This window comes from Asterias rubens, chromosome 20 (genome assembly GCF_902459465.1).
Source record: "Asterias rubens chromosome 20, eAstRub1.3, whole genome shotgun sequence".
Taxonomy (NCBI): Eukaryota; Metazoa; Echinodermata; class Asteroidea; order Forcipulatida; family Asteriidae; genus Asterias; species Asterias rubens.
In genome coordinates this window covers 11368947-11384221 of record NC_047081.1, presented here as the reverse complement: position 1 = coordinate 11384221, position 15275 = coordinate 11368947, and the positions used below count along the sequence as shown (strand labels likewise).

At 39.6% G+C, this 15275-nt stretch overlaps 1 protein-coding gene across 2 annotated transcripts in view; it reads left to right on the top strand.

Annotated features, from left to right (window-relative positions):
- LOC117303674 (methylcytosine dioxygenase TET2-like) overlaps nucleotides 1-15275 on the top strand; it is a 34860-nt gene that overhangs the window by 8414 nt on the left and 11171 nt on the right. The window contains exon 2 of one of the 2 annotated variants that reach the window (XM_033787930.1): nucleotides 2588-2683. The exons of the other annotated variant lie outside the window; for it this stretch is intronic. Within the exon in view, the coding sequence (XP_033643821.1) occupies nucleotides 2588-2683 (96 nt within the window). The remainder of the gene's footprint in view (nucleotides 1-2587; nucleotides 2684-15275) is intronic. 2 annotated transcript variants of the gene reach the window in all.

Genomic DNA, 15275 nt, shown 5'->3' with positions numbered 1-15275 from the left:
ACGTCCCCCATCACGTGCAGTGGCTGCGCCCATCGCCTCGTTTTGGATTAGCATTGTGACGTACCTCATGCATAAATATTAAGAAAGGCGTATGCCAGACCTCAAGGCGCTTTCCACTAAAAATCATTCATTTTTTAAAGATCAGGGTCACAGGATGGATTATGTGACACGCCCATATTCTATTGCCATACCCTTATTCAAAGTCCAAATTCAAGGACTGTTAAAAAGAACGAACCAGAGTCTGGATTGAAACTGCGTGGAAAAAGCTTTATTTGACCTTGGAGTCCCTCTTTAATCGAAGAATTCTCCCCCTAAACTTTGTCGAAACTCTTACATGTTCTTTTCTACCAGGACAAAACAGGAAGTTTATTTCATAGTCTAATTACTTTATTAAAAAAGGGGTGATTTACTGTGTCTAAATTTAACCACTCCACATTTAGAATAAGCGGCTTAGAAAAGCTTCCTGTGTTTAGCTAGCATGAGGTCAGGTTTATAAAATCGATAAAATTATGTTTTTAAAGTTCTTGAAATTTGACTTACTCCGTAAACTGTTAATTTTAGCTTCTTCTTTTTTTTTGGTAGGAGAGAGGAGCTTCACTTTTTCAAATAACATCCCTCTGTATCCTTCAGTCTGGATTACTTGAGCCTGATAAAAAAAAATCCAGTGATCATTTGTGCAATTATTGCTGACAAATGGCCAATGTTTTCTCTCATTTTGTGTGGTTTAGGTCGTTGGTGACTAAAATACTGCGCAGTGAATAAGCCAAAGTTGAAACAGCTGCCAGTTTTAATGGTGGTGGTGTTTTTTTTTAACAAGGGTAAAATTTATTGGCAACAGGGACAGTTTCTGTTTCTTGTGGGATCGCCCTCTTTGCAATAAGACAAAGCACAGAGTGTTCAGCTCTGGTGAATGTTGTTCTATTTATGTGGGACAGGATTTGAATCCAGAGAAGGGATAGCTTCGATATCGTCTGGAAGTTGTTGCTTTTTAGGAGTGGAATTTGTTGGAGTGTTGCATGTGTTGAGGTTAATTTGTGTACTTTGTTTCGTCATCGTTGTTTTTACAACAACCAGTGCTGTTATTTTGTAAATTATTCTTTTGAGGTTAACTTCATACTGTGTACTTTTCTTTTGTTTCGTTGTTGTTGTTGTTGTTGTTGTTTTTTCAACAACCACTGCCATTATTAGGTAAATTATTCTTTTGATGTGGTCTCTCCTTATTATAGGTGGGTCTCCCCCATGATCTGCACTGAGGGTACTACTTCCCAATGACCTAACACCTCTTTACAATATTGGTCTTAAAGGAGCCATGCCTCACTGTGGTTCAGTAGTTAGCCTTTCACACTTTTAGTATGCCTGCTTTCTTTATCATGGCCAACTATCACTCCTTGTTCCAGGACCACATGCTGAACTTTTATATTGGGAAGTTGCACTCACATTCACAAAAGCATGGAGGAAAAGTGCACCTTTTGAAGTGAAGTCCCCCTCAGTGGTTACTTACACCCCTATGACCTCCAATGGTAGAGTCTGTCTGGTGCTTGACAGGCAGATGAGGCCAGGGCTGAATGGCAAGGAACAAAGCCTGACCAATCAGAAGGCATGGTATTGTGTACGCTTCCCCCCTCTATTGCAGTCCTTGGACTCGGGGCTGATTATGCATGGAATAGCTAAAGAGAAACCTAGTAGTAGGCTTGCTGAGCGTGCACACAGCCTAAGCCTAATACAGAGCGCTTTACTTTTTTGTGGTTGAGGGAATTTTCTCTCAGTGTGTTGTGTGTGTATGCACTGTTTGTGTGTACGTGCTATTCTGGACGGCTTTGTTTCGGTGGACGAAGCAGATGGGAGACCCTAACAAGGCCCCGTACCGGCTATAACAGCATTACAACAGTAAGGCACGTTGTGTAGTGTGGGACCCAATGTGTACCCCGGTTCCGGAGCGAGCAAGTCATGTTCCACACCGCCTAAATCGCAGGATTCCCGTCCGCCACTTCAACATGGACATTCAAAAATTCTTGTGGATTTTTAAGTCGACGCGCCCGGTTTCCTGACAATTGCTGTGTTGCTTCTTGTGTTTTCTCTCTCTCTGTTTTTTTCTTCTGGTCACACGTGGGAGATCAGAAAGCTTTCCGGGACCGTGCTAAGGAAGTTTTCAGCGATGGCAGTACCCTCTCTCAGGAATAATCAACGTTAAATTCTTGACAGAAGAACAAAAACAGCGCCAACTGATACTAATCGTACACGTGTTTCTCTCGTAAGAAAAAAATTGATGTTTTGAGCGGAGCATTTATCATTCATTCATGTTTCTGCCTGTTTTGGCTTTGGTCCAGGAAATACGTTTGTAGTGTGTCCATGGATGTTATCGTGAGAACCCACGTGCGTAGTACACACATAATCAGCTGTTGATGTTTAATAATCGCATCAGGCAATGGAAACATAAGGACTACCAACCTCACATGGAATATTTGCCTTTTCGGGAGGTGTAATCTAGAATTTTGTTCACACCTCGACAGAGACTTTGTTGATTTCTTCAAAAGGATTATAAATTCATTTAGGGTTTTTCGGTTTTTGGTTTTCTTGGTTTGGACAGGGACCCGACCTGGTCGGTATGGATGGCTCGACGAATCTGAGCAGGGCCAAGGCAGGGCACCAGCCGTTTCCGCAGCTTACAGCTCCCCCTCCAAAGGTAGGTATCTGCTGAATCTGTTGCCAAATGTTTAAATTGCTCCCAAACAACCGTCATTTGACTTAGACTTAAAGTAGTCACGACAAGATCAACAAGTACAAAGACCTGAAGTCTGTTATTTTGTTTTTATTTACTTATTTGTATAAAATTTTTATGATGAGTGATTTTGTTTACATCCGTAATACTGAGCATTTGATTTGGTGCATTTGTTTCTGGGTTGAATCCAGAAATTATTGGAAGTAGGTATCCAATTTGCTGTAGCCTACATTTGAAAAAAAAAAGGATTTCCCAAATCTAGTTTTGGCTTCAGTTCAAACAGTATTGCCAAGAATTCTGTCCATGTTGCCTGAAAAGCTACCCCTTTAAGAATTGTTTTGTTGTTGTTTAGTGTGTGTGTTTTTTTTCCTTTATGGTTACATGTAGACCTGGGGCCAATTTCATAGAGCTGCTTAAGCAAAAATTCGCTTTAAAAGCACGAAAATAGCTAGCTTATTTTACACATGTTACTGGCAAAAATTTTATGCCATATACAATGCTTGTGACTGGTATTTAGCTGTTGTTTACTTAGCATAACAATTGAGTGGAGTCTTGGCCAGTAATCTGATTTTACTGAGCAAGGATTTTTTCGCTTTCGCAAAACTTTCTGCTTAAGCAGCTCTATGAAATTGGGCCCAGTACCTTTGAATGAATAACACTCCATGCATAGTTCACCCGCCCAACAAAATATGCTCTCAGTTGAGTTCATTTATTAACAAAGAATTTCCTGTTTGTTTAATGAGTACCCATTGCCATGCTCTGTGATTTCTTTTTTATCAGCACGAAACAAACAGTGAAATGTTTTTAGAGACAGGGTCAGGGTCCTCTATACTCTTCTTAAATGAGAATTTATTGTATTGGAACATGACTGATTGTTGTTAAGTGCCTTTCTCATATTCATTTCTCATTCTCATATTCTGTTTAGCCTTTTGCTCATTTTCAATTAATTGTTTTGCAGCCCTGATACTTCGGCTTTTAAGGGGCACGGCAGTTTTGCCTTGACTTTTTGTAAAAATTTAGGGCACCAAGGCAATTTTCAAAAATTTGGAAGGGCATCACGGCAATCATAAAAAGTTGCGAAGGGCACGACGGCAGTTTGAAAAAAAAAGTCTGAGTTGCCTGTAAAAAATAGTTCTTCCAATTTTTCCATTTTCTAACTGTTACCCAATGAAAAAAGAAAGCATTCATCTAATTCAACAAAATAAAGAACAACTACTTACAATACACAATAAATAATCCTACTATTGGTCATGCACGTTGTGTAGTTTTTCGTAGAGACGCTAAAATTCCCACGTAACTGCTCCATTTTGACACGATGTTGACAGAATAAATGCATGCGGTGCGCGACGACTATGCTGTACATGATGGTACATCACATGTACCAAGCATGGGGAAAACCACTATCCCAGCATGCACAGACACGTTGAGTCTTTGTCTCAAGGCGTTTAGCGTTGGTTCGCGTAATTTTACCACTAGAGGGCGTTTAATCTCACGCTATCGCTTTGTTCTGAAACGCCCTCTAGCGTTCGATGTTTTGAGTATTTTTTTGTCGCACGCAAAGAACAACGACTAACGGGCCTGAAATCTGCTGTTGTGCCTTACGTGCGTGAAATTGGGGTCTATTTCGTTGCGTGAAATTTACACAGACATCGGGACTTTTTGGCTTATTTTCGAACTTTGACAACGTTAAATATAATTTGTTTTCGGGAGGAAGGGCACGGCGGCAATGATGAGAAAAGGGCACGGCAATCATTGCCGTGAAAAATTTGGGTTTTTGAAGGGCATTGCGGCAATCAGTAGGGGCAACGACGACAATTGCCGTCGTGAAGTATCAGGGCTGGTTTTGAACAATGACCTCTAGGCTATCTTTAAAACTATTGTTTCGAACAACGTTTTATAATAATATCAACATCTCTCCAGTAGTTTTTACAGTTATCTTTTATGATCTTTAATTTTTGGAGTAATTACCATAGGTAAACCCTCCCGTAATAGTTGGTCCTGCTTCCACAGGTTTGTCCAGCGTGGAGTTTCGGGGTAGTGGCTGGGAGACCCAACCTGGGGAATAGATTCACCCTCTTGTTCAAATGTTGAAATTAGAATTTCCTTCTTGAAAATTCATTAAAAGATAACAATTTGTGGGACCTGATATATCTCGAAGGATATCCTGCAGGAAATGTTTGATAAAAAAGTCAATTCTGCGCACTCCCGTTATCAGAGGCGATGGTTGGGTGTCGATTTGATAAGAATGCTACCGTGGCTACATTGCTATTACTCTCCCTGCTTCTGCAGAAAGTTCACTGAAAATCAACCAATCTTTCCATAGTCAAATCTTTCCATAGTCAAATAAGCAAATTTGAAAATGTCCCTGAGTATGAACACTTTTTCCCTATTTGGTTAAATAAAATTCGAAAAACCTCGTAGTTGTGAAAAATAGCTCTGCTATTGACCTCCCCTTGCACTGTTCAACAATGTCGAAGAAAAATTGAAATTCGTTATCACTGACTGTGCTGAATGGCACCCTAAGTCACTCAGAGTGCCCTTTTGGCTCTATCATAACTAACTCAGAGAGAAGGGGGGAACTTGTACCCATCTAAATACAACAGTCACCAATTATCGCTTCAGTCTGGGAGGTGTCGCTGGACGAAATGTAATGTAACAGGCAGTTGTGAACTTGTCCCTCCGGGGTCTTGTAGGAGCAAACAACCTTTTTGGAGTAGAGGTGTTGGAGACCTTCAACCAGTTAGTGGTTGATACTCTTACAAAGAAACGGTCCTTTATGTTTTTTTACAGGCACGATATTTCCGTCATCTCAAAATTTCGAAGTCCGAAGGGTTCGTTTGTAGACTTCTGTCAGCTGGTCTTTTTGGATTTCCAAACTTGAAAATAAAGCAATCTTTCCATATTCTGTTGAACGAATTGGAAAAATCTCCCTGAATATGGAAACTTGTTCCTTGCTTTGTTAAATTAATTCTTAACATCTCTCTGACTGTAGAACACAATCTCCCTGTTGCCAATGCAAATGTTGGCAGCTCTGGTGAGAGAAAGGGTCGAAGGTTGTTTCCTGTTCTTGTTTGTTTGGGTGTGTTTTTCTTCTTTCTTTCAAAGTTTCAAGTTGCAAATCTGTGTTTTATTTTGTTATAATTTTTTTGTTTATTCGGGCTTGCTGGGAGTTTTCAGTTTCAAGAAATTTGTGGGCTTGCCGTCGGCTGTCAACACCCAGAGTTGTTAAATTCTCAGGAGGTGTGCCTGGGTGTGTTTAACCGCTACTTAAACAACAGTTGTTGTCATGTTTGTTTCATATCACCATCTGTCAGCCAAAAGAAAAAACAGTGCCCCTTTGGAACATGTTTGATACTCTGGTATGGTATAGTTAGACCCTATTGGGGACTTATTATTTGTGGTACAGTAGTCAAATGTGAACATTTTTAGAAGTGTGCCAGGTTTTTTTGTTTTCTTCCCTGTGGGTTTTGGCCAGGCAAAGGGGAGCATACAGTACTTTAAGGTCTGTTTTAGGGGAAACATTTAAGTCATTGTTGTTTTACCACAGTCTGGTTAACTGTGTTGTGTTAATTTGTGTGGCCAGCGTCATAAATAGCCAGGACATTCCTTGTGAGTTTACTTTAGGGGTTAGTATGAAGTAAGGTGTCTTCTAGTTTTTCCTCGGAAACAAAACATTGGACACATTGTAGAACTTACAATAAATTAATAAATAAATAAATGCGATAAAGTTATATAAGAGCGCCCTAGTTGGAAACTACCTCAAAAGCACTGACCAAATTTTAAAAACTAAACAACAGCAGATGAAACCAATTCCAGAAATATTCGGCCTATCTGAAAATGATCACCCTGATTCCGTTAGTTACTGTTACAAACTCTGAACAAAACAAAAAAGACTTGACAAATATAATCTATATCAAAATATAATTACCCTGATAAGGCAATCTTAGACATTGATAGATAAACCCTGCCACAATTTAGATTCATAAAGAAAACAGATACGTATGTGCTTTACAAAGACTCATTTATCATGCCAACAAAACAAATACAGTTAAAACAAATACGATTACAGTGCTGATATATTTAGGAGATAATATAATATTTCTTGTTAAATTCAAGCTATTCTTTGCTTGTTAAATTCAAGCTGTTTTAAAAGGCTGTCGCAGCAGGCAATTTTGTTCTGAGATGAAATATCCTGAGTGGCTGTACCCGTCCAGGCAAGAGGGAGATAAAATTGATTTCTTTTTCCTCGTTCCCCTTCATCTTTTTGTAATTTCTAAAATGGCCATCACCTTCCCAGCATCGGTGTTGCAGCATACCTTCAGGCTAGTGTAGGGCACCCTTCTTGTGAATAATATCGCTGGGTTAATACTATACATGAATCACAAAGTAGACTCTTGTCGCGCTATATTTACGCTCCTCGTTCAGGGGTCATGTCCCCCCCCAAGGTCTCCTCGGCCGAGGCTTGACGTCATCGAGAGTTTATCGAGATCCGATAATATTGTCTTCTCAATCAAGACTCCAGCGCTTATGTTTGCAAGGAACACTTCAAGGGGGAGTTGCAGTCTGTGCAGAGCATATATTTTTTTTTTGGGGGGGGGGTGGTAATGCTCTTTTTCGAATAATGCACAACATTTTAAGGTTAATAACAGGCTTCTTGTCTTGTCAGACTTGGAAACATTTCTTCAGAATGTAATGACCTCCATCTAATTTGTTTATATTTGTTATATTAACGGTCCCAATTCCTGCTATATACAATTATCAAAGTGAAGGATTAAGAAGGTTTTGGACCAGCAGGCCCAGATCACCATTGCTAACCACAGAGTCAGGTATTCCATTAAACAGCTCTATGAAATTGGACCCAGCTTTGTGTCCAGATCATAAAATATGCAGGCTATTTTTGGCTATCTGACAGCGTATAATATTTACATACAGGCTGTGTACATGTACCCTCATCTCTCCTGCATTTATTATGAGATTTTGTTTTACCCAAACCATAACTGCATTCCTGGAGTAGCATTCCATGCATGGGTGGAGACAATAATCAGCTCACAAATATGTATCCCTGTTATTGAAAAAGCCTTCTGCGTCCTGTGGTGTTGAAGTCATTGCTTTCTGCTGGTCAGTGGAGTGTAGAGCCATGGGAACGCTTAGTGTGATTTGGTTTGATTTGAATTTGATTTAGATTTGATCTGATTTGAGTTGAGTTGAATTTATTTGATTTGATCTGATTTGATTTGATTTGGATTTTAGCTTGAACTGAATTTGACTTGATTTGATTTGAATCAGGTGTAATGTAATTGAGAAAATAGAATTAGCTGGGATTGCAAACTACTTACCAACCAAAATGCAACATGAAGAACATAAAAATACACACACAGCACCAGGAGGTTACAAAGAAATAAAATCAACCAAATTAGAAAACTAGAAAAACTGCACAAAATTAACAGCCCTAAAAGCCAATAACTTAACTTATTTCAACTGGGGTCCTAACAGAAAAACTGCCAAAAATAACCTGAAAGAAAAAGATTTAGAAAAAAAACAGACAGACCCAGAGAGTAAAAAAATTAATGATTAAAAACTTTAGTTGAAAACATTGAAGAAGAAGCCATCTTTTGGAACTGGAGTCTTTGTCCATAGTAAAACTTGTCGTCAACATTGGATGCGCAGCCCAAAAATCTTTAGCGATGTGCTGCTCAGTTACATTTGCCTCCCAAGTTGCAGGCCTGTAAGCTTTGTTTTTGAAAGGGCAAGGGCACTCTACTGGAGCATTTCAAGGGCACTAAGCCATTATGATGGGGGGGGGGGGGCATGGAGGCAATTGACTTCGTTGCCTCAGTGAAGTATCAGGACTGAAGTTGAATGTAACAAAAATGCATCATGTAACAAGGCCCATATATTACATGAAGGCCTACTACATATTGAACCACTCCAGACAGTGCACAGACCTCCACTAACACCCATTAACACCCAGTTTCCTTGGCTACACCCTTTGTTCCCCTGAACCCATCAAGGACCCCCTTTGGTGTGTTCAGGTGTGTTCAGGAGGAACAGACGGACCTTCGTTGTCCTCTGTAAGTTACCGGTTGAGTTCGTTTGGGGTCATCATTTAATGGAGCCAGACATTGCGCAATGCAGTCCGTTAAGGTGAATCCTGGGTGTATTAATGGCCTTGTGGTTTTGGGAGAAGCTAGCTTACCCTCCCTCTCCCCCCCCCCACCCCCCCCCCACTCCAGTGACAAGATAATTGTAGTGATCTATACATGATAACAGAAACAGTTTTGTGCTGCATTTAGGCGCAACCGGGACCCAATGCGTGCAGCTTTGTGAAGTTTCTTCTAAACTTGCATCTAAACTTAAGCTACACCTCTTAACTGGACAATAAGGTTAATCAGATCAGATAAATGTCTTGTCATGCTAGTAAAGTTCCTGCCCTCCGTCAGATGGCATTGATTTTGCTGTCTCCTTTTTAGACTCCTGAGACGGCCCTCTGGAGTCGTAGTAAAAAATGTAACGACCCTAACCTCATGTCGGGGTTTTCCCCAAACCTCATATTATTCCAGACAGGGGTTATCCCCTTTGTGGTGGCCCTTTGCCAAAAATGTGGGTCGATCACTACCATCAGAGAAAGAGATCCCTGCAACTTGTTGAGAGTCTCCACAACGTCTGTAACAATCGCTGTGATTCTTTGGCTCCGATCAGCTGATCATTCCCATTCGTTGATGTTGATTGTAGCTGATTGAATTTTCCCTTAACAACAGTGGTCCGCCTACCAAAGGCCCTTTAAAAGACGAAAAGCTGACGGAGTAGTAAAATGAAAAGCTAACGGTCCTGCCGGCCAGTCACTGAACAGGTTAACGACAATCACTGCTTGTTCAGTCCTGTGTGAGCGTCCTGTGTGAGCGTTGCTGTGAAGTATGAAAACAATCTATGCCAGCGCAGTGTCTTTGATTACATAATCACATTAATCAAGATAGTGACCAGAACAAGATCGGGAAATCAGCGCGGCTTTGTTAAGCTGATCCGTCGGGGGTGAAGGTCAGGTTATCAACTCTCAAAGCGCTTGTGAGCAACCTCCGCTAATGTGGGGGTCTCGATGATTCCGGCAATGAGTTAACCCGCAGGGAGTGATGCAACCGCAAACGTCAGTCGGACAAACACGTCTACTCCCGATTGTATCCAACATATTGAAGGGGGGGGTTTCCCCATTTGGCACGAGCCAGATAAAACTGGGTCATTCATAACATGTGTTGGGCGGCACTGTTAGATCAGAAGCGTAGGCGGGTTATTTTGAGACGTTACGTTGTCGGGAAGTATGTGTTCTTGTCGGTTATTTATACCAACTTAAAAATATCTGGGTTGGGAAATCCCAGCCAATAGCTATGAATTGTGTCAAGGATGACGGAAGAGATATTTGGGTTTTAAGTTTACACTTGTTCACAACTGTTCTTTTGGTCATCTCCTTTCCTTACCCATATTATTATTTGTTTTCATTAAAAAAAAAAAAAAAAAAATTAAATTAAAGATGTTTTGAAAACAGTGTTTATAAAGACGTCATTGTCCATTCATTGTTCTTTCTGGAATGGTTTTTGTCCGGTAACCTGTTTTTGCCAATTGAGGTATTTCTTGTCTAAGTTGATTTGTTGGCAGTGACAAACATTGAAACACATTTGAACACATTATGCAAACAGTCGATCACATGTGAATGCGTTTCCAGTGGAGACAAAGGGCACCTATATTATATCAATTGAGAATATTTGGCTTGCACAAACAAGGAAATGAAATGCAACATAAAGTTTACAGTTAGTTTACTATTTGTTCTTGTTTGTACTGAACATTGGTTTCGTTTCTCCCGCTTTACAGTAAACATCTACCTGTACTTTACAAATGAATGTCAGTGAATGATTTCCTGTGTACATAGCAGAGCAAAATGCTACACAAAGTGTTTCAATTGCTACTCAAAATTCAGGATTTGCTGCTCAATATGAGCATTCAGTGTGCAAAAGAAGTTGTGTCTACTGTAAATGTACTGCTATGCAAAACTGCTGGACGAAATAATCCCCTGAACATCAACATTGCACATTTTCACTGTTTTCCTGCGGACTTGTGCTTTCATGTGTAGACAAAGATCAAGGATGCAGGATCCAATTCATGTGCACTTTGTGCTCCGCTTGTGTCTTATACTTTTTTCAATTTCAAGAGTAATTTTCTAGTCCAGTTATTTGTATTAGCACAGCATCCTTTCCCTGCCGGCATTGGAAGACAATCAATCTAATGAAATTGTGGAGATGGTTGGGGGGGGGGGGGGGGGGTGGAGATATATGAGGGCCCAATTTCATAAAGCCTGTAAGCACAAAGACTTACTAAGCACAGAATATTATTGCTTATATAGCAGAAAAGGGTTAACATCCCTTGTTACATTGAGTTGGCCTTGTTGTGGCTTGTGCCCAACTGAATATTTGCTAAGCAAAGAAATTTGTCAAGCAGTATTTTCTGCTTAACAGCTTTATGAAATTGCGCCCAGGTCAGCCTTTACTCTCAGCCCAACAACGTATACGATCAAATATTTGTATTTGCTAAAGGTCAAGGGTTATTAATCAGCTAGCAGGTGTGTTTATGTATAAAACCCGAGGGCTGGCTGCAGCTGACAACACGTTTGTCTCTCTCTGTGGCGCTTAGGCTTTTGGGAACCACAGTGATAATTTTGTTTTGATTGGTGCTGGAGGAAGAGATTGAATCATGTGGAGCCTCTGTCGATATACCCCCCCCCCCCTTTTCATCCTTAAAGGCCAAGGGCCATGGGTCAGCAGCAGGGCACCAGTGGGTTGTCCCTTTGTTATGCTGTACATGTAGGAGGATTTAGCTGGTAGCCAGGGTGATGAGAATGGTGCACTGACAGTTTCAGTGACTAGCCAGCAGGACAAGTTAGCTTGTCATTTCAGTAGTCCTCACTCCTCCGTCTCCTTCACTTTGTCCAGCTTAGTATTGTTTGAAGCTTTGCATGGTGTTGAGACATAAGAAGAAACTACAAATAAATAGTAAACTTGCGGGTAAAACCATGTGAAAATCTCTTAGGGTGAGTGTTGGCTCTGAAGACGAGCAGAGTATACTGTTCGAAACGTCGAGATTCAACCGGCTCTTTTCAGAGCCAACACTCACCCTTAAAGAAATACACATGGTGGTACCCGCAAGATTACTATTTATTTATACTAGTTTCTTCTTTTGTCCAGCTTTTTCGCTTTCTGTACTTGATATTAATTGGGACATTTTCAACAATGAGCTAGCCAACCGAACCACTTGGAGAGAATATTGACTGGTCCTCGGGTGTTTTAACTGGCATTTGGCCAGCGGACCAGGAACTGTTACGAGAGAACGCTGGTGTATTGCTGCTCATTGTTGTGTCTGGTGTAACTGCTGTCTAGCCATCTCGTTAAGGAGAGAGTACCCTCCTGGTCCAGGCCAGGGTTGATGGGGGTGCAAGTGTCTGAGTGTAATCTCCCAGGGGCATGAAGCATACATTGTCAATTGTGGATTGCTCGTTTATTGGTGGTATGGGACACCATTTTCAAGAAGGATCATGTATAATCTGGATGGGAAAAAAAAGGAAGGTTTCCAAGAAGTTGTGTTGTGGATGACTTACTGTAAGAACCGTCCAAAGTTAATCATTATACAAAGAGTTTAGAGGGGTGCGGGTTGCAATCAAGTAGAACTTTAAACGTAAGGAAAATATTGATATTTCCAACGGTATTTATTCAAAGAAAGAAACACAACTATTATTACTTACATTTGTGCTTTCTTTGCGTCATGCACTGTTGACAATACTTGACGCCAATTAAAATATCTGTTGGAAAGCAAATATCATCTAATTATTAAAGATGATCAAAAACAAATTTAAACTGATCCAGGCATTTAATATTTTTGATATTTTTAATAAAATGATTAGGCCTACAATAGCTTATTGTATTTTTTTTTTTTTTGGGGGGGGGGGAGGAGGACTGTTTCAGGACAATTTAGAAGAGTTGCCTACAGCTCTTCCAAATTGTACGTTTGCGAATTTGTTACATCGCATTTGCAGGAAGTATGAACCAGGCTTTACAAATACATGTTGTAGGTCTGCTCTCCACCAAGTGTCGTCACATGACAGCAGTTTAGCAGGTGTCCTGTTCTTCGTTTTAGCATGGTTGTGACATTTTACAAATTGCACTTTGTGTGAAAGGACAACTTTGTTTGGACTGCCCAAGGTCCCTAGTGAAATCTTCTCACAAACAATCATTAGTCTCTGCCACTTGAAGGCCGCTTTCTAAACCAACAGTAAGTTGTAGCATAGTGCTATGTAGTTCCCTGCACACACACACAAAACAAAAAATTGAGACCTTAAAACTGCTCATTAGCTCACATGAGTTGGGACCAAACGAACTGCAATACCAATCAATAAGAATGTTATCACTGAATTACATAATCAAAGCGTATTTAAAGTTTACTTAAGACTGTTTGTACAAGCTCACTCTTTAACATGTATGCAGTTCATGCAGATATCAGCGTACATTATAAACCTAGTGCACTCCAAGGTTTTCCCTGTGATTTTTCTTTCAGGATTCTGGACACAAATTATGGAAGTTTGGCCTTAGTTACTGCCATGCTCTCCATTTTGGAAAGTCTTAAATTGGAAAGTCTTAAATTGGAAAGTCTTAAATTGGATGTCAAAAATAAAGTCCATGTAAGCGTGTAGCTGCTGCGTCGCCTCAAATGCGCACTACACTGTATGACACACAGGATAGTTATGGTTAGAGTAATCCTAGTGACTCCCAAAACAATCAGGCATATTGTAGCCCTATATTATTTTCATATATTATTGTATATATCAAAATAAATTTGCTATACAAACAGATGTGGGACAGCAGGTCTTAAAAGTCCCAGTCAATGCTTTGCTTAATTGTTACTCCAAGTCCATCTAGAAGTGTTGTTGCACTGTTGTGCCATAACAGCTGATTATAATAATAATAATAATGTGAACAATCTCATTATTTTATGTGGTTTTAAAATTTTGATTTAAAAAAAATAATCGATGGCAGTGCATGGTTGAATATAATTTAAGTGCAATCCGCAATGTGTGTGTTGACCAGGAAGGAACATAGATTAATTCCCTGGCTTGTCCCAACCGGACACAACACTTTTACTGACAGGAAGTTCCTTATTTTCAACACAGCAGTGTCATTTTCAAACATGCACAACAAAAATGTGTGATACTGATAGTGAATTTATAGTACCCTTGTAACAGGATGATTAAATACTGTGTGTCCATTATGCATGCAGCTGGATTGTATTGATTTAATAAGGGTTTGCATTACCTGTGATTGGGAACGACTATCACATCATTTGAATAAATTTACATAACATTATGTGGATTGTACCATGTAGGTCTTTAGGGGTTCAGGATTATTAAACATTGTTTGTGTACATTGTACATGTACATGTAGTTCCTCATGTATACATGTGTAGTACACTATTATTGTATCCAGGTACAAGTAGGCTTAATGCTAAAAAAAAAAAATTAAAAAAAAAACATTTTTACAAAATTCAGATTACTCTTAGGACTTAGGTCAAGTTTAGTTCCTCAACCCATAGACGTTAGGACGCATTGAACCCATCCTAACTGAAGACAGGATTAATCCTAGTTTATGAAATCAGATGCAAGTCCAAAGGATATTGTACATAAATGTTTTTCCGTGAATGAACAATCAGATAAAAAGAAGAGGAAAAAAACATCAGCTCTACTGACAGAATAGTGTTTATGTGCAGAACAGCAGTGACTTTTAACCCCAAATTTGTGATAGTCCGATCAGATTATTGTAAAACATAATATCACCATCATTTACTAAGCACACACATTTGCACTCCCTTCATCCACAGTGCACAATGCGGCACGCATCATCTGCGTGGATGAACACACACACATAATGACAACAATTTTCTCTTCTATTTATTACTATATTTTTAATACCAAAGGTCAACTTGCTAAGCCGACCTCATTATGCGATTCTTTTCCAGCGGAACACACACACACAGGGGTATTAATAACAGCGTGTTACAGCGCATAATAATCTTTAGATCGGCAGCTTGTTTCGATGGTGAAGCTATATAGCACATGTTTTAATATGAGTCACGGAAATTGCCAAAGGCACAAAGACAACAGAGCGGGAGCACAATGAATATTTATATATATTTTTTTATCTCCAAGGTCTGTCATAGTAGTGTAAAATTAAGCTTGAGGTTTAGTTGTGTGTGTGTGCGGTTTTTTTTTATCCTTTGTTTTTGGTTTTCTTTTCCAGGTTTGGATTGAATAATGTAATTTAAATTGTTTTAACTTTTATTTCATTTTTTATTTTTACCCCCAAAAATGTAACAAAATATTTATTACACTTTTCAGACAACATTTTTTTGTTCAAGCTGGATGAGATTTTGTTCCCTGATTTGTTCAAGCTGGATGAGATTTTGTTCCCTGATTTCAGTTTGTTGTTGTTTTTTATTTATCTTTCTTCACCTTCAGATTTTACTGAAA